Source organism: Anolis sagrei, chromosome 3 (assembly GCF_037176765.1).
Source record: "Anolis sagrei isolate rAnoSag1 chromosome 3, rAnoSag1.mat, whole genome shotgun sequence".
NCBI classification, from domain to species: domain Eukaryota; kingdom Metazoa; phylum Chordata; class Lepidosauria; order Squamata; family Dactyloidae; genus Anolis; species Anolis sagrei.
Window position 1 is genome coordinate 141,448,437 of NC_090023.1, and position 19,724 is coordinate 141,468,160.

At 37.6% G+C, this 19,724-nt stretch overlaps 1 protein-coding gene across 16 annotated transcripts in view; it reads left to right on the top strand.

Annotated features, from left to right (window-relative positions):
* The window catches only part of SORBS1 (sorbin and SH3 domain containing 1), a 122,882-nt gene that overhangs the window by 71,309 nt on the left and 31,849 nt on the right, over positions 1 to 19,724 (top strand). For 14 of the 16 annotated variants that reach the window (XM_060769339.2, XM_060769333.2, XM_067466920.1 and 11 more), the window contains 6 exons: positions 1,700 to 1,747; positions 3,448 to 3,577; positions 6,945 to 7,059; positions 13,303 to 13,386; positions 18,969 to 19,034; positions 19,537 to 19,638. In XM_060769339.2, the coding sequence (XP_060625322.2) occupies positions 1,700 to 1,747; positions 3,448 to 3,577; positions 6,945 to 7,059; positions 13,303 to 13,386; positions 18,969 to 19,034; positions 19,537 to 19,638 (545 nt within the window). The remainder of the gene's footprint in view (positions 1 to 1,699; positions 1,748 to 3,447; positions 3,578 to 6,944; positions 7,060 to 13,302; positions 13,387 to 18,968; positions 19,035 to 19,536; positions 19,639 to 19,724) is intronic. The other 2 variants (XM_060769345.2, XM_067466922.1) reach the window with 1 other exon arrangement.

Below are 19,724 nucleotides of genomic sequence, written 5' to 3' on the forward strand. Positions count from 1 at the left end.
CATCAATATAACAATCATTAGCGTCTCATCAGTAAAATCAGAATCTAATCTCATCATCCGTTAATCTGTGTTCCTATATTCATTACACTGCTTAATTGAATGCTTGTTCGAACAGCCAGGTCTTCACTTTCCTCCGAAACGCCAATAGGGATGGAGCCGATCTGATATCTATAGGAAGGGCATTCCACAGCCGAGGGGCCACCACTGAGAAGGCCCTGTCTCTCGTTCCCGCCAGGCACGCCTGTGATGCAGGCAAGACTGAGAGCAGGGCCTCCCCAGATGATCTTAATGTCCTAGTTGGTTCATAGGAGGAGATGCATTTGGAGAGGTAAGTAGGGCCAGAACCGTTTAGGGCTTTATAGGCTAACGCCAGCACTTTGAATTGTGCCCGGTTGCAAACTGGCAGCCAGTGGAGCTGGCGCAACAGAGGAGTTGTATGCTCCCTGAGTGCTGCTCCTGTTAGTAACCTGGCTGCTGAGCGTTGGACCATTTGAAGCTTCCGAGCAGTCTTCAAAGGCAACCCCACGTAGAGAGCGTTGCAGTAGTCTATATGGGATGTAACCAGTAAGGCCCTGAGTAGATCTAAGGCTATACACTCTAACCTAAATCCTTAACCTGAAGAATACAACGCTTGGGTGGAGGACAGAGTGTTCATAGATTTATTCCCTTCTTGATTTGCCATTAAACCTGATCCCTACAAAATTATCTGCTAGCCACTATACCATAAGGTCTGACGTACAGGCTTGACTTTTTAAGTGCAAGATAGTGTTCTTTCACAAGCGCTAGGATGTCTTTCTAACCTATTCTCTACCATTAGAATACTGCAACAGAGAAATATTTTAAACTGTTTTCTAATCTTTTTAAAATAACTGTTTCATGGGCTGTGTTTCCCCTTCCCAGGTCGCTTGTGCCCCACTTTGTGCTGGTCAATGACCATAATAAAGTTTTGTTCTGTAATAGAGAAATAGCCTTACGCAAAGATTACTTCCATCTCACATATAATGCAGGTTTTGAAACAAGTAAGGGATATAAAAAAGGGTTTTGAAAAATGCTCAAAAACAAGTGTCCAAAGTATTAGAAACCCTAAGAAGGAGAATCTAGTACTGATGAGAATATTCACAGTTCAGGACTTGTTCTGACCAAAATTTGAACATGGCTTTTCTGAGCAGGAAACAGCATATTGCTGCACGTGAGAAAACAGCATTTTAAACACGGAAAATGCTGTTTTCTGTACAAAACATTTTTAGTTCTGCCCAGAATAAACCTCAATTGTGAATAGTCAGGAATGTCCTCACAGCCGGAAGAAAACAGCTACAATTACTCATTGCTTTCTTTGAGAATGAAATTAGGAAAGCATTCTTACAACTTAGTGCAGAGAGATTTACTATTGGTGATGGGCGAGTAGTCCTATTTAGGCATAAAAATAATGAATATGGAGCACATAGACTGAGTTTCCTAAATGTAGCTTTTCCATAATACATAGGGTATATAAAAATTTTGCCTTTTCCATGATTTTGGTTGTATGTATGCTTGAGCCCTCTCAGCATATTATCTGCTTGTGCTAGCATCCTGAATATAATGAAACTGCTGAATGATATTAGATTCACACTAAGAATCATGTAGGAATAAAAGGAAAAGCCTCATCGGTTACATTATCATGGATCATCTAAAATTATAGTAAATTATATTTCTCTTCCAGATGAGGACTCCGATTCCTGTGTTCCTCAATACTCATTTTACAAAGACAGTAAGTATGTGGTGGTTAAACACTCAAAATTTACATAGAAATTCTAACAATTCCGAAGGATGCAACAAGAGGTTGAACTGGAAATTACAGCTGGAAAACTAGTTTGCTTCTCAATTACAACATCCCAGTGGTATAAAATAAGCATAATAAATTAAATTGCAGAGTAGACACATTAGAAATCCATGTTAAATAAAGGCCAAAATAGAAAAAAAAAGATAAAGCCCTTAAGAAAATCCTTTAGACAACTTTTCTTTATTAAACAAAAGGCTTGCTAATTCCATTAGAGTAAACCTGTAGCAGTTTGGCCATCTCTTATATTTATTATTTGTTCTTTTATATATTTAAAGTGTCTTACATCACTGAACTAAATAGAACATTTGAAAGGCTGGGCAGAGACTGTAAAGACCATAAGACAAGAGGAGCTAAAAATCAAGCAAGCTGTTTGGCAATCTGCAATATACGAAGAATGCTGTTGATAACAACTCCACTATTCCAAACTGATAAACTGCCCAGAAATGCTGATAGGTATTTTCAGTAGGAGAAACAACTAGACTATGCTAAATAGATATATTTCCAAATTTGATTGCAAAGCATGACATGTATGTGCTTTTTCTAAGAGGAATGTCTATGTTTATCTATGACTGCATATAACAAGTGATTTAGAAGATTGCAATAGAGCATGCTCATTCTCCCACAGGAATGTCCTAAGATTCCACTACTTAAGTGGCATTCTGATGTTAACTCTGTCTGGGCTTCACCACCATCATAATTGGGCACCAAAGCAGTGAAAACGTGATAACAAGACCCCAAAGAGGATCTCAATTAACTGATGGCAAAGGACCCTCAGGGGAACCACATCAGTTCCAAAGGGAAGGCAAAGGAAGTTTTTTCAATGGGTTGAATGAGAAATGGGAGAAAAAAAAAATCATGCAACTCCTTTCTTCTTTCCTATACCAAGTGAGTGGGGAAGTACAATCAAGGATGCCAGTTGAGCTTCATTCCAGAAGCCTTTTGTGTTGACATTTCACTCCAATTTAAATGACAATGTAGCATGAACATATTAGTTAAATCTTACACATTGAATATAAATGCAATGATTATATATACCTCCTCCTCCAAGAGTTCATCTTCCTTATAAGACGTGGAAGACTTATAGCAGCCGAGTCCTCCTCCAACAATTCAGTGTCATTAACAGCCGTAACAAAATCTGCAACAAAAAACAGTTTGTCTTCTTCATATTCAATTGATTTGAACTCCCCTTTTTCCCAGTCTGCAGTCTCAATTTTTTAATTTCCATTCCTTTCCTTGTATTTTTAAAGTAAACATTTCAGACATGTTAAGATCAGCAATACAATATATACCCCATTCCTGTTGTTACACCTGAAATAAATATAATTTCTCCTTTGACAACACAGTCTCTCCTTCTCTTTTGTTCTTCCCATCTATGTCCCGTTTATGTATTTTTAAAAGAAAGGAAAAGATTTGTTGCATGCCCCTAAGTTTTGCCTTCAAGTTACCCATATGTCATAGCGAAATCTGCCCACGACTTATAGCAGAGTATATACAGTGTGTTAAATTTAAAGCTTTTGATGTTTAACTAACCGCATCAATAATTTCTTCTCTGTAAAATTGCCTAGTATTTTAGATCGTTGGCCCTATTATTTTCCTTCCCAACTTATTTTTTTTAATTGCCTTTGCAGCAAGCTCACAGAATTCAGTTCCCCGTTCAAAGAGTGAGAATGATACCATTACCACAGAGAAGGTGGTGAGGAGATCTGCCACTCTGCCACTGCCAGCCCGTTCTTCATCTCTGAAAACAAATGCTGAGAGGTAACGCAGGCTGAAAATCACAATTTTAAAATGAACAATGCAGATAGAAATATAAAAACCAATGCAATACAATATTAAGCAAATTGACAAATATATGTAGTCAAAATTCAAGGTTATAAAACTATAATGCCCCACATGATATTCTTGCAAATAAGCTACCATCAGTTGGATTGGTAATTGGTTAACTATCTGAATCCAGAGGGTGCTTACCAATGGCTTCTCTTTCTGCTGGAGAGAAGTGAGCTATCACAGGATTCTGTTCTGGGACCAGTGCTATTCAACATTTTTATCAATGATTTGGATGAAGATTTTTTTCAGGTCAGGAGCAACTTAAGAAACTGCAAGTCGCTTCTGGTGTGAGAGAATTGGCCATCTGCAAGGACGTTGCCCAGGGGACACCCAGATGTTTGATATTTTACAATCCTTGTAAAATATCCTTACAATCCTTCTCTCATGTCCCCGCATGGGAAGCTGGAGCTGACAGAGGGAGCTCAACCCTCTCTTCTCAGATTCAGACAGCTGACCTGTCAGTCAGCAATCCTGCCAGCACAAGGGTTTAACCCATTGCACCATCGGGAGCTCCTGGATAAAGAAATGCAAGGCATGCTTATCAAATTTGTAGATGACACAAAATTAGGATGCGAATATAATACCACAGATGACAGGATCAGAATCTGATATAACCTTATCAAATTAGAGAGCTGGACCACACTAACAAAATAAATTTCAACATGGAGAGATGTACTGTAGACAGAAAAAAAAACAAAATGATACTTTGCTTAAAAACAGTATGTGTGAAAGCATCCAGAAGCCTTAGTAGACCACGCTCAACCTGTCAACAGTATGATTTGGCAACTTAAAAAGTCAATGTGATTCTAGGTTGCATCAATAAGAGTACAGTGTCTAGATCAGGGGTGTTTAGCCCTTTTTATGCCATATGTCCCTTAAAAACAGGTTAAAAACATGGTTAAAAACATGGAGCCCTTCTCAAAAATAAACTCAGGTTGGCAGGTCACACAATAGTTTGTACACAGCAGGGCTGTGATCATGTGTGATCTTACATGTAATCTAACAACTACCATAATTTCAAAGTATGGATGAGAATCAGTAATTTTAAGAGAGGTGCAATAACTGTAATGTGATACAAAATGAATCCTGCTGTCATTTATTATTGCATATATTCAGAAGTGAAGGAAATGAGTGATTTCAGTTAGAGGTCAGAATATATATATATATATAATTAATCGATCAAGCTCACGGACCCTCCAAAATATTTCCATTGAGCCCCAATGGACCCCTGGTTAAGGATCCCCAGTGTAGATCGAGGGAAGTCATAATCCCACTCGATTCTGCTTTGGTCAGACCTCACCTGGAATACTGTGTCCAGTTCTTGGAAACACAATTCAAGAAGGATATTGATAAACTGGAGTGTATCTAGATAACACCAGCCAAAATGATCAAAGGTTTGGAAATCCTAAAAGGAAAAGGCTGAGAGGGAACACAATAGATATATTTAAATATTTGAAAAGATGTTACATTGAAGAGAGGCCAAACTTGTTTTCTGCTGTTCTGAGGACTAGGAGCAATGCATTCAACAGGTGGGAAAAGAGATTCCACCTAAATATTAGTAAAAACTTCCTGATGGTAAGAGCTGTTTGGTGATAGACTAGACTGCTCAGATTGTGGTGGAGTCTCCTTCTCTGGAGGTTTTTAAGCAGAGGCTGGATGGCCATCTGTTAAAAGGTGCTTTGATTGTGTGTCCCTGCATGCATGGCAGGCTATTGGACTAGGTGGCCCTTTGTGGTCTATTCTCATTTTTTAATTATTATTCAAACTAAACTCCCAAAAGATTTGAAAAAGAAAGTAGTTTTTTTAAAAACTGTGATTTAAAAACAATAAGAGAGGGAACTGTCTCCAAATGTTCAGAGACAAGTGAAAATGAAGAAAGAAAGCAAAGGAATAGGAAATCCCAAACCACCTGATAAAGAGAAATGATAACTGAAACATAGGAGGCAGCTAGGTTGTGTAGGGCAATTGAAATTAAATCAGAAAGTCTATGCTACTATTGTAACAAATCACCAGTCAATGAAGAGAGATCAAAATTGTAATACTGTATAATCAAAAAGTCAGGTTAGCAGTGAAATGCTGGATACAAACTAGGGGACTATGTTGAAATAGTGAAGACCATTCATGGGAGTTCGGAGTGCAGGACTACCATAAAAGTGAGAAAATCAGCCCCCGTCCCCCTTGGGCATAGTACAAAAATCTCCACTTTGCTCTGAAGCCACTTCTTCTATGCCTCCATCTACTCTACCTCCCAGGACAATAACTGCTGTAGAACTCTCCTCCTCTTCTTTGTTTCATTTCAGTATCACAACCCATGCCTTTCCCATTTTGGCACCAGATGGCTTACTTCCATTCAACTCACCTCCCACTTATCTACTTCACCACCACTTCCACTTCTCAGCTCTCTCCTTCTCCTTGATTTGGGGCTGGGTATAAGAGTTCTTATACCACCCACAGAAAATGTCATGAACCTCTACCTTGAATCACCAACAGAAAAGTCTTACAGTTGAAGGTCAAGCCAGTTAGTTCACAGTAGCAACAGAATTCAAAGGAACAAGCAGAAGGGAAGTGAAATAACAGTCCTGAGTCAATCCAGTTACCGGAATTCTAAACAACGAAGTTGTGTCTGCAAGTCCAAAGTCATGAATTTATCAAAATTTTTGAAAGTGTCAACAAGTTTCAAAGTCCAGGCTTGGTTATGAAAGTTGTAGCCAGCAATTAGGTAACACACTACAAACCCTTAAATGCTGCTTTCACAGCTGATCCCTCTTTCTAGCCCTCTTCTACACAGTCCTGGCTGAATGCCTCATCTGAGCTTTCTCTTTCATCTGTTCCACAATCTAGTTATTCCTTCCTTACCTGCTCTTCAGACACCTTTTGAGTTTGGCCAACAGTCTGAGTAGTAGTTACTTCTGAGAGAGTTGTTGTTCCAGACTGAGCTTGGCCAAACCCTCAGCCATGCTATCAATGACAGGAAAGATATGAGAACTCAGAACCCAGCTCTAAATCAGTGTGGAAGAGGAAGAGAAAGGCATCTGAGAAGTGAAAGCAGTGGCAGAATAGAGTTGTGGGGGAGATGGAGGCAATGGGCAGTGGAGATGGTCTAGGAGGGAGGATTTGCTACATTGAACTGGGTAACATCGCAGTGTAGACTCATGTAATCCAGTTCAATGCAGTTATTCTGCATTCTGAAATTGGATTATTTGGCAGTGTATATCCAGCATTTGTTTCTGCATCAAATTAGCATTAACTTTCAAAAAACAATGTCGTTTCTGATGTATTGCTCTTTTTTTAAATCCAGGAATGACTGGGAACCTCCAGACAAAAAGGTAGACACAAGAAAATACTATGCTGAACCTAAAAGCATATATGAATATCAACCAGGGAAGTCCTCATTTCTGGACAATGAAAATTTGGTAATGTTGATTTTATCCTGTCATTGTATGTTTTCTGCTTGCATTATTTCACACTATTTTTTATCATTGGCTTATTTTAGATTATTTAATACTTAATATCTAAATATCTTTAGAGAAGTATATAAACAGCTGGCTATTTAAAATTTTAATTGAATCATTGGGTACATTTTGATAACATTTTAAGGTTAAATTGGGATAATTTTCAGAACTGATTGTTCTTATTTATTCCCTAGTCTTGTGGACAATAATATTTTGTACATTTACTCATCTATTCAGTCGATAATTAGAGCTGCATAGAAAAGAAATAGATTGCCTTTCTCCTACCCCCTCTTCCTTTTTGTAAGTACGTTTTTAAAATCCAGTTTTAAAAAGAGATGGGTCATAACCCTCAAGTAATGGACTTGCCTAATTAATTCAATCCAAACTTTGTAGACACTTGCTGTGCCAATAGCATGATGCAATAAAAAGGAACTGCCAAAATTGTATATGATGTGAAAAGTGGATGGACTTAGTTTTTGCTAACTGCATTGCATTGAAGGAAACGTGTATCTGGTGAAGAGGATGTATTTCTCATACAGAAGGCTTTAGTTCAATCTGTGGAAGATTCACGCAGGGTTAAACTGTATGCTATATTTCATGCATAATATGCAGCTGAATTTTATTTTATATATTTTGTCACACAGTATTTTGCTTCATGACTACATTATAGAAGCAGATTTCAACCCTCGCATGCAAAGTGGGAACCCAAGAAATGCATATGTTAGCAGTTTGTTGAATATGAATATTAAGGTCACACATGTAATGATACAAAATTGTGTGGTGAGGATAAAATCTGTATGAAAAATACTTTGCAATTTCTGAATATATTGCTCAGGAGCGAAGTAGATCTGAGGATAAATCCATCTTGACTCATGCTTGGGATTCTTCTTTTTTGTTTTAATGAGTGGCAGCTACAGATTAGGACAACAATATGACAGAAGGGCAGAAATGGTCTAAACATTGGAATATAGGGCCAGTGGTCCCTTCTATAACAACTTTGAATACAGATGAGAATGAAAAACAAGCAGCACACTTTCCTGACTCTTCTTTCATTGATTAGTCAGCTCTGCTTTTATGAAAAAAATAAATAAAAACTGCATACTTGTACTTTGTCCTTATTTGTGTGGGTGGCAGAAAGTGATTCTTCACACTACAAAACACTTAAGATTGACTTACAACAAGGTTGAGTCAACTGCCACTCAAAGGAGACAGTGGAAATCCACAATAGATAGGCTATTGTAGATTGCCTCCCTGCCTTGTTTCTTTTTGAATAGGCTCATTGTAATTTCATTTTAATTTCATAAGGAGTTTCATTTTACTTTCATTTCAATTTCATATGAAGAAAGTAGTAACCTTCATATATTTGAAGGTGCTTAGAATTTGCTGAACTGAGCAAAGCAGCCCTGACTTCTGATTTATCCTGTCCATAAACTCTCCTACTTTTCCTTCTGAATGGAAATACAGTGGAAAAATTGTTATCAAGAAATAAATATATGGATTTAAAGTATAATGTAATTATATGTTGATGGACCATATGGGACTCAAAGGAGTACTTTTGATGGTGTGCTAGAGTCAAAGACTTAACCGATGCTACCCCATATGTTGTCATGGTTTTGTTTTTTATATGTGATGCGTTCTTGCCCACATTCCAGACAGAAATGAGTGCACATCACACAGATTTATGTTCTCATTAGTTGTAGTTATCCACCCGTTCGCAAATTGCCTTTGTTTGACTGTGAACCTTTGTTTTATTTCCATTTTGAGTAACAAATCGCTAAGTATGATCAAATTGCTATTGCTCATTCTACTAGTGGTCTAGTGCTCTGTTAGCTTCAGTTCTGGAATGTCTGCCCCACAAGCCTTAATGGGCAACAGAGTGGAAAGTATTAAATATTTTCCTACAAAAAATCATACACACCAATAGCAGCATTCCAGGCAATGTCTGGGGGATAGTTTGTGGAAAGAAGAGTACAAAGAGAGTGATTGTCCTCTTTTTATGCCATGATGTTGGGGGGCGGGGCTGGCAAGGCAATGGCCACCGCTCAATTAAAAAAGAAAAAGAGGTGGGGAATTCCAAGCCCGGGGCAGGGATTTCATGTCATTTGTTGCAACATCCACTTTGATACTTTTGAGATGTGTTGAAAGTGAAAAAGGTATGTGGCACTGCACACTTAATTGAATGCCTTATGGAAGGGCTAATATGTGGTGTGTGAAATGTTAAGTTAGAAATACTTGGAAATAATTAAAAATGATGAGAAAACCTACAAAGCATTTTGACAGAATTCAGAATAATTTATTGTTGCTTCAACTTTACTATGTGTTTTGCTACAAATGGATTTTTCCTCCTTTATATTGTGATCTAACCATCTTTTATATGCTGCCCAGAGATTTTTGATTGTGATCGGTGTGAAAATATTATGAATGAATAATTAAACAAATGAACACTTGGCATAAGTATCCCTTTGGCCACTTTGTCTATCTATATAAGCCGCAAAAGAAATCGGGGTTCCGTTTTCTCAACACCTTCAGAATGCATCTCTGCAATTAAATATTTAAACAAGCTTTACTGAGTTTACTCAATTTATAGTGGTTGCATCAGTCAGGGTTCTGTTTTGCCTTTAAACAGAATGTGGGCTCAAAACGGGGTGCCTTTCCAGGCCACCAGTCTGTTCTTCTCCTCTCTCGTTTCCCCTCTTTTTCAGTTTTGTCTGTCTTTTTAATACATTTATTCATGAATTAAACGTTGGTGATCTGACACAACAGCCAACAACTAACTACGCTTAGGAATTTCTCCATTAACATACTTTATCTTACTGTATCCTTTTTATTTTAAAATTCTGCCTTCACTCTGTTTTCCAGTCAATGACAAAGGCTTTCTCACATATCAATGTACTGTTAAAGATGCCATGCTCTGTAAAGATAAGGAGGGTAAAGCAGGAGTCCCCGAGACAATTACAGCTTGTATCTGGAGAGTAGTATTCACCAGTAGTAAAGTTAAGGATCGTTATCATCTAGAGCAGGATATAGTCTAAGGACCCAAGAGCCTGTTTTCAAAGCTAAGCAAATTTGGCCTTGATTAGTCCTTGGATGAGTGGCTGTGGGCTACATTTCAGAGGAAGGGACTGACAAAGCCACCTCTTGAATATTCCTTGCCTAAGAAAAAACTTGGCTGGGGTGTGGAAGGCTGGTGTGTTGTTCTGTGGTGTGTGCTAGGGAAGGCATTTAATTTCATTGTGCAATTGTACAATGACAATAAAGCTATTCTGTTCTATAAAATTCATGGGATCACTGTAAGTCGACACACACACACACACAATAAGTTTTATTCATGTCATCAGTCTCAAAATGGAAACCAACCTCCAGGAGCAATTTTTATTTCATGAACTCTCCTCAGTACTTCAGAAACTCTTTTTTTAGCCCAGCTCACACAAGATGGTTTGGACTTTTACATAAGTAGGAGGGGGCAGGAAAATGTCTTCCTTCCTCACATATCAAAGGCTGGATTTACCCTGTCATATAATCCAGTTTCAGAATGCAGATGAACTGCATTGAACTAAATTATATGGCAGTGTATACAGCCAAATCCATCTGTCTCACTTGCAGGGATGATATTTCAACAAAGTGTATCAAACAATCAGTTGTTATCCTACAGGAGGAGCAACTTCATTTTCTCATCCATTTATATCCCAATCAACTTATAGCATTTTAAAGGGAAAAAGTTACTTATAATGCTTATCAAGCTGATAAATATTTGCAGCACTTTGTAATGTCATAAAGTGCCATAAATCATGTTTGTCTGCCTCGGATAAATTAGCTTCATTGAATATCATTTATGTACTTAAATCTTCTGGAGAGGATTTCAGAATTGTGTACATGAAGGTTTATGTAAAAAAAATTCAATACATTCATACAACTTAAAATCTAAACAGAAACAATAAAATTGAGAGTCTTACAATTCAAAAAGTGTTAGACTACATCTTTAACAGTATAAAAATGTTAAAAACTTTTTTTAAATGCCCATTTTACTTCAAAAGGTTTTACTTTTGCATTAATCATAATACAGCCCTTACTAGAATCATAGAAACTAGGAAGAGATCACAGGGTTGTCCAGTCCAGTCCCCTGCCATTCATATCAATGTACTGTTAAGGGATCTTTGAAAGCTGAGGTGCAACCATAGAGAAGGTTCTTTGGTTAATATGTTTCCCTCTGAAACGCACCTAAAATGCTTAAACTAGTTGATACAGCACAGAGGAAGGATGGATGAAAAGACGTCCTTATGCTTTTTGCAACCCCCGTATCTTCTGCAGCCATTAAACACTTACTTTAATCTTTTTCGTCTTGAGATTTGAAGATCACCTGCTGCTTCTAGGATCATAGTGAATTTCTGGCCAATTAAGGGTCCTCCTCCCCAAACCACTGGAGAGTAAAATGTTTTAAAATTGACTCCTCCCAGTGGAAACAAACCTTTAGAGTGAGGGATTGATGGGTGCTTTTTTGCCATTTGTCAAACCCTTTATCTGGGATTCCATTATTACCTTCTGGCCACTGGGTGCCAAACTTTGATGGCTGACATAATCATTCTACGTAGACATTCCATCCAATCCTCTGCCATGCAGGCAGAAGCAATCAAAGAATTCCTGACAGATGGCCATCTAACTTCTGTTTAAAAACCTCCAGAAAAGGACACTCTACTACATTTTGAAGCAGCATATTTCACTATCTTACAGACTTACCATCAGGAAGTTTCCCCTAATGTTTAGTTAGAATCTTTTTCCTGCAATGTGAATCCATTGCTTTGTGTCTTAATGTCTAGAGGAGCTGAAAACAAACTTGTCCTCTCTTCAAAATGAAATCCTTTCAGTTATTTAAATATGGCCTTCATGTCCCTTCTCAGGGGCAGCTTACAAAGGGGCAAGTCTGAAAAAACAGATTAAAACACAGTGCAGTAAGTAAAATAAAAAACAAAGTCAAAATATCAGAAATAAAATAGAACACACCACAATAACACATCATGAAAGCAATCTCTAGGCCAAACAGTAAAAATACTAATCTCAGAGGGCTAAGAGTTTCTGTAATAGTATCTGAATAGAGCTAAGGGAAAGTGAAAAATCCGATAGAAGTTAGGGCTGAAAGGGTAATGTCATTTGGCATAAAAATGCCAGGGCTATAGGGCACAGGGCAGAACTAAAGTGCAGGAGCTGTTTGTAAGTTACAGTTACGGGATAGTTATCTGGTGAGCTTTCTTTTCTCCAAGCCAAACATACACAGCTCCTTAAGGCCCCATCTACACTGCCATATAATCCAGTTTCTGAATCCAGATTATCTGCTTTGAACAGAATTATATACCGCTGTAGATCTATCCTAACCCACTCCTCATAGGGCTTGGTGTCCAAACCTTTTACCATTTTGATTGCCCTTCTCTGGACCAATTCCAGCTTGCCAATATCCCTGAAGGTTTGCTGCATGTAAGGCATCAAACATTCTTTATATTACGGTAAATGGTAAATAAAACTGAATTTTTATCTCTGTGTCTCTCTAGCTGGCTTCTGTATAATGATCACATAGAGAAAAGTTATCTTAAATAATATAACTCAGCCACCTATCTATTGAGAAATACCGTATCATCTATTCAGGAGCCATACATAGGAACACCTATAACGGGCATCCCTTAAAGTAATAATCTGCAGTTTTAGCATATTGTTTCTTTTACCAGCAGTATCCATCAGAGTATCTGGGCACTTTCTTAGTTTCTTGGGAACATAGCAGCCTTCTCTTCATGTTTTGCAGATTCCACTTTTTAAAATTCTCACCCTTGCCTGTGCCCATCCTATCAGCTGTCCTGTCTGGACCAGTCAAAACAAAGACACAAACCATACTATGTCAATGATCCTCTTCCCAATGTCAACAATCCTCTTCCCAAGTCAGATTCATGAAGATAATATAAAAAATGTTATCAGCCAAAATAATGGCTGTCAATGTAATCCTGTGCATATCTTCTCAGAAATAGAGACACCACATTCAGGGGAACTTGCTCCCAGGGAATTGCATGCAGGATTAAAGAAGGGGGTGCAGACAACCAAGTGAATGTCCAATAAACCATTTGAAAAAGTGCAGAGTGTGGCATCTTTAACAGTCCTTACCTATATATTCTCTGCATAATGTTGTCCTTCTTTCTTCCATTCCTGTATCACCAATTCCTTTAGACTCGGGATATAAGCCCAGAAGAGATAGATTTAAAGGATGAACCTTGGTATAAGTTCTTTTCGGAATTGGAGTTTGGAAAACCGGTAAGTTCAATAGCCGGAACCATTAAAACCTGCCTTTTGCTCCACAAACACACCACTCCCATTCTCATTATACAGCTGTGACTGTAAAAGACAAGAAAAAGCAACCCTGTCAGTATCAGCAGATAGTATTCTTATTTATCATGAACTCTTAGAGCTATATCTGTTGCTCATCACATGTTGATCATGTGATCATATCTGGAATGCATTAAAATACATTGACTGTCAGTAATTGACTGTCAAACACCAGAGTTCAGTTTACTATTTTAATTTAAGGAAAACCCTTAAATATACTTTTCCAGTGGCCTCTTTCCATTAGCAAAACCAAGAAGGCCATTTTCTCTCTTCCTAATGAACTTCACCTTCAATTCTCTTGCCATTTCTTGTCTTCAGTCTTTGAATAACTACTGCCGATCGCTTATTAACCAATTCCATATAGTATCAATCATTTCTTCTGCCCTCTTGTCCTCATGCTCTGTGTGCTGCTGCTCATCTCCCAGGCATAATCCTTTGTGGAAATTGCAGTCATAGCAAAGTTCTAGAAGTATCCTTAATGGCAGACTTTAATGGCAGTATTTCCCACATTGTTTTTAGAGGATTTTAGGTACAGGAATTTTGTGATGTGAGAATAAAGTCAGAAGCCTGTACCATAAAACACAACCTTATGCATTCAGTGGAATAAAAAGGTTGATTCAATTTAAATGTCATGTTTTACATATTGCAGAGGTTTCATTAAGATTAAATTATTGTGAGAATTACTGATTCATTAATATTTTTGGAAGTCAACAAGAGCCCATAGACGTGGAAAAATGTTTATTCCTATAGTTTATAGGGCACTGTTTCAGGAAAAAGGCAGCTTATCAAATAAAGAAATGAATGAAAAGAAATATGGAAGGCATTCTAGACCGGCGGTTTCAAAACTATGTTCTGCACAACCATAGGAAAGCATCTTTAAAAACTTTTAAAAACTTTTTGAAAAGTCTATGCCAGAGTTTGAAGATCTCATTGAAATTCAGTGTATTTCTATATGAAAAACAAAATTTGAATCTCTTTATTTCCAAACTTACATTATACAAAACATCCAGACAACAGATGCAGATGAAAAAAGGAACAACTTTGTGGATTCACAGTGCTCAGGGTCAAAGTTAGTGTTCCTGGGAAGGAGGAGGAACCTTCTGATGGGTTCATGACCAAAAAGTATTTGGGAACAACTGTTCTAGATTGTCGGATGGCTAGCCAGGACAATTCAGTTCAATATCCCCTGAAAGTCCTGTCTAGGAGTCTGCATAGCAGGGCTTTTGCTAAGGTCCGGTGTCCTCAGTGGTTTAAACAAGTTTTAGAATGTCTCTCTCGTCTTCTACTGGGAATTTTCCATTTCCTCTCTCAAGACCATAAAGGTAGAAAGAGGTGCAAGAAATACTCGTATTTCATTGCATAATAGTCATTGTTGCATAATTGTTGCACCCCCTTTTGGAGAAGGCAAAATTGATATCAACCTCTACTCAGAATAATCAAATGTCAATTCAACATATGATGGAACACAGTAGTCTCTCAACTGCCAAGACTGCATGTTATCACCCTGTCTATTTTACTTATACTTTGTGAACACATCATACATGTAGCTGGGTTGGACTTGGAGGAAAGAAGAAGAAAATTTGGATAAAGGAGAAACCATCTAAGATGATATCAAACTATTCTCAGAAAATATCAAAGACTTACAACAACTATTGAAGAAAGTTGTACAGCAAGGGTCACAACTGAACAGAAAACAAAAACAATGACTACAGATTATCTACATAACTTTAAAGCAGAGGATGGAGACACCGAGATAGTCAAATATTTCCTATACCTTGGCTCAGTCATTAATAAAAATGGAAACTATAATTGAGATTTGAATACTAAAATCAGGACTGTCCATGCCACCATATTTTGGATTTCTTTGAATAGTTATAGTTACAGTTATGAAAGCTGGACAGTGAAGAGGGTGACAAAAATATATTCAATTTGTTTGAAATATGGTGCTGGAGAGGAGTACTATGGTTACCATTGACTACCAAAAAGATAATTGGGTTCAAGAGCAAACTAAGCCAGAAATCTCCCTAGAATCAAGATGACTAAGCTCAGACTGTCATACTGCGAACATATCATGAGAAGATATTTCTCATTAGAAAAGACAATGACACTTGCTGAAGTTGAAAGTAGTAGGAAAAGAGGAAGATAGGTGGCCTGACTCTGTGAAAGAAGCCACTGCCTTGAGTGTGCAAGGTTGTAGAAAACAGGGTGAAGTTTTAATTTTAATGCCTGTCTCAGTTCCTACAGGGTTAAGAGGAGAGCCTGAGTTGCCTCTCCCAGCCCAAAAATGTAAACAACAACAGAAACAACAACTGATCTGATACAAAATGTATACTTTTTTGTGTTTTGTATTTTGTTTTTCTCTGGTGGAATAGAAAGATGCAATGGGATTGTTATATCTGCAAACATACTACCTACATAAATGAAGGCTGTATTGTTCTGCTTATGTGGTTCTTGTCACATTTCAAGAATATGTCTTTGTAAAGGGAAATTCTTGATAGCAATCCAATGTTCCTAGAATGAATTGGATGCAAAGGAATTTAAAGCAATCATTTGGAGGTTTTGGCTGATGTTAAAATTTTCCCTTGATGAAACCTTGAAATATACCTTTTTGTTCTGTTTGGTCTTCTACCAAATTTGAAGAGGTATCTTTAGATTGGAGTCCTCTTTTTCAGCCAAACTTTCTGCACACCGAATGACTGGCTGCACTCCCAATTACTAGCATGTCAGCCTGCCTATCCGGAAACCCAAATGGGGTTTTTCTTTCAAGTCAGACATTAGGCTGTAAAAGAAGATGCCCAAGCCATCTTATCTCATTCTGTTTGGCATTTCTTCCTACCATCCCTTCCTGTAAATAAGATGTTGTGTAATTGTCATATCCCTCCCCCCTCCTCCCCCTCTCTCTATATATATCATTTATCTCAACTTTGTAATGGAGCAGTTGGCAATGAGTCATGGATCCAGGATCAGTTATAGTGCTAGCAAAACTGTTTTAGGAAGTGGATCTAAGCAGGAGGACCCAGTGGGGATGTGGTATCCGGGTCTTGCCTAAATGGGAGGAGGGGGGCAGACACACACAAACTGCACACACACACATCCCACAGTGGCTGAGAGTATCCCAGAATAGGGAGCCCGGTGAGTACTCAGATCAGGCTTGTCGGGATCTCATGGGCTCATAGATTAACAGGCGGATTAGCGGATGGCAGGATCCAGACCCATATACAAGTCAACTTTCATATTCACCTGTAACCAAATAAAGTTGTAACCATGCATTCTCCAATACCTGGTGTGCCTGGAGTTATTGTCGCAGAGCAGTGCAACCTTTTCACATTTCCAGTGTCAGTGGCAAATCGTAAACACAGTTCTTCAAAACTGAAACTTATAAAAACATATATGCTACTCAACAATGTTGCAGAAGAGACTAATTTACTTGAAACTATGTGAGTTGAATATGCTAAAGTATCTGCATTTGACCAAAAGGAATGGGTGACAAAATCAGGAAAGGAAAAGCATGCAAAATGAGATTTTGATGTGCCTGAAATTCAAAATTAAGAACATTTAAATTTCAAAATTACAGTTCGTGACACTATTCAAGATCATTTGTGTGATAAAACATTTTCTTTTGTGGTGGGGAGATATTTATTCTTTCAATTTAAAATGTATTTAGCAGTTACAAGTTCTTCTGTATTTTTTAATGAGGTTTCTGTTTTTGAAAATTAAAGTTAGCCATTTTTCTTGGGAGGGAGTAGTTAGCCTTGCCCAGAGCCCAAAATACATTGGCACTAGTGGAAGGAGGAACCAATAGGGGAAATGTAATTTTAATACAGAAAGAAAAAAAATGCACCATGCAAAGTAAGTATTGACACTCCCCTGGCACTTCTCAGAACAAGTAAGGCATACAATTCGAGACTCAAAAGTTAACATTAATGCATTTTTCCTCAAAACCAACACTGTGACTCCCTTGTCTAATAAAAGTATTTTGTTACAGGTATATATCATTACTCATGCTTTGAGATATGTGAGGCGAGGGCAACCAGCTGATATATTTCAGTGTTTCTTTAATTTCACTTCACTTTTAAACTAGTTCCAAAACTGCAAACTCCCCAAAAGAGCAATATCTTTATTAACCAATTAAAATACAGAAAAGATATCATGCAAGCTTTAGAACCAACACTGGCTTTTCATTAGACAAAGGTGTTAAAAATCATACAGATCAAGAAAAGTGACAATGTTAGAATCAGAGGCCTACATTCTGTCTCAGATATTGTCTATTAAGATGGTCTGGAGAGAACTAGGGGGTAGTAATACAATTTCTGCTTCGTTGTCAGGAGAAAAGTAACTTCTCTAGAGATCTTGGCTGTTTCTGTCCTTTGCAAAGCTCACTGCCCATAGCTTAGGCAGAAAACATTAAACTTCTCAAGAAGTTTCTATATCTGAAAAAACTGTATAAACTTGTCAATTGTGAAGTAAGAGTTTTACCTTTGTTGGAGGTAAAAACCTGAAAGAACAAAGACCATTAGCTCCCTCTTGTTGAAGTGTTCCCTGTTGCTGCAAAATTTGTAATTCTCAAATCCAGGAAGCATATTCAGGGCCATACAGTAATATTCACAAAACAGATCATGCAGGCTTTCAGAACTTACTAGCTTCTTCGTCAGGCAAATATGTTAAAATTGTACAGGAGAAGAAAACTATATTTTGTCTCAGTGCCATATAAAATCCAGATTATCTGTTTGAATTGGATTATATGGCAGTGTAGATTCATATAATACAGTTCAAAGCAGATAATGTGAATTATCTGCTTTGATAATCTGGATTATATGGCAGTGTAGAAGGGGCCTCAGATGCTCTTCCGTTGTCAGTTAAGATGGATCTGGAGGGATCGCAGTGCAAATACAGGCCCTTCTTGGCCCATGTGAGGACCAGGAACAAAGAGCAATACACGGTTCCAAAGCTGATATGAATAACTCTGCATTTTCATTGCCCCACTCTCACAACACAGTTATTTGTTAGCATGGTATGTATGTTTAATTAACATAGTGTATTTCATTTTCAACCCTCAGGCACCTGAAAAAAAGCCTTGGGAATTCAATTAAAAATAGAACTGCCATTCATTTTGTTAGAAACTCTTATTGTGCCCTTTTCCCCCCAGAAAGAATATAAGCAATTTTATTTGTATGTTTTGACTTCTTTAGCAAATCATGTTTTGAATGCTTTTGCCACCATGTGTTCTTGCAGAACCAGCAGAAGCCTAAAAACAAATAGAGTGTTGTCAAGTAAAATATCAGCCAAGCTTTGCTTCACAGTGTATGTTTCCTCGTTCTTCTTCCATAATCTTCTGTGTTTGTACTGTAGCAGGTTTACTTCCTCCTCCTTACCATTCTGTCTTCTCTTGTATTTCTAGTGCTGATACAATTCCTCCCAGTGTATTCCCTCTGTTCTAATTAAGTTTCCATTTTCTCTGTGATGTCTTTCCTTATCTTCATTTCCTCATTTCCTATTCTGCTTCCCATCAGCCTCCAAAAAAGATATGGGATTATACTCCTGGAAAGTGCTCTATCCTTACTAGAGAGGATAGAAAGGTAATTCAAACATACATTGTACTATGATATGGTTTTGTTTGTATGTGTGTCTTTAGCTTTCAGTCTCTGGCAGTGTTTGGATTTTATGTGAGCGCAAGTGGTGATTTGAATTTAATTGACTTGAACTTGTTACACAGTACCATTGGCTGAAAAGAGTCTTACAAACCATTTCTTGTAGCATTTCCTTTTGTTTTCTCCCCTCCCCCTTCCCCCTATGATCTGTAGTGATAATTATACTAACTGTTGTTTTGCAATAATGATGCAATATGGTTGCATTTTAGTAAGTTAAACTAAATATTAACAGCTTAACACTAGATCTTTACACATTTGGCAGTGAATTCAAGTAGTATATTTCAGTGTTGAGAACTCGCATTGCAATTTTGTCTTATATACTGTATATAAAACCTTTGTCCTTCTAAAACAAAGAACTTTGTTTTTCAGAATCACTTTTTTCCTAACTTAAGTATTGGCTTCCTCTTGTTTTTTTTCCATCTCTAACCAGACTGATCCAGAAAAAGAACTTTATCTCTATCGGACAGAATTAGAGGCTGACACTGAAAAGATTGAGAACCTGGATAAAGTACCAGATAAAGAGCCATTGAAGGTATTTTCTTTTCATTGCATGCTACTAATCTTTGCACCTAAATAAGGGGTGAACAAAGTGTTGGTGAATTTTACTTGTTGCTCATC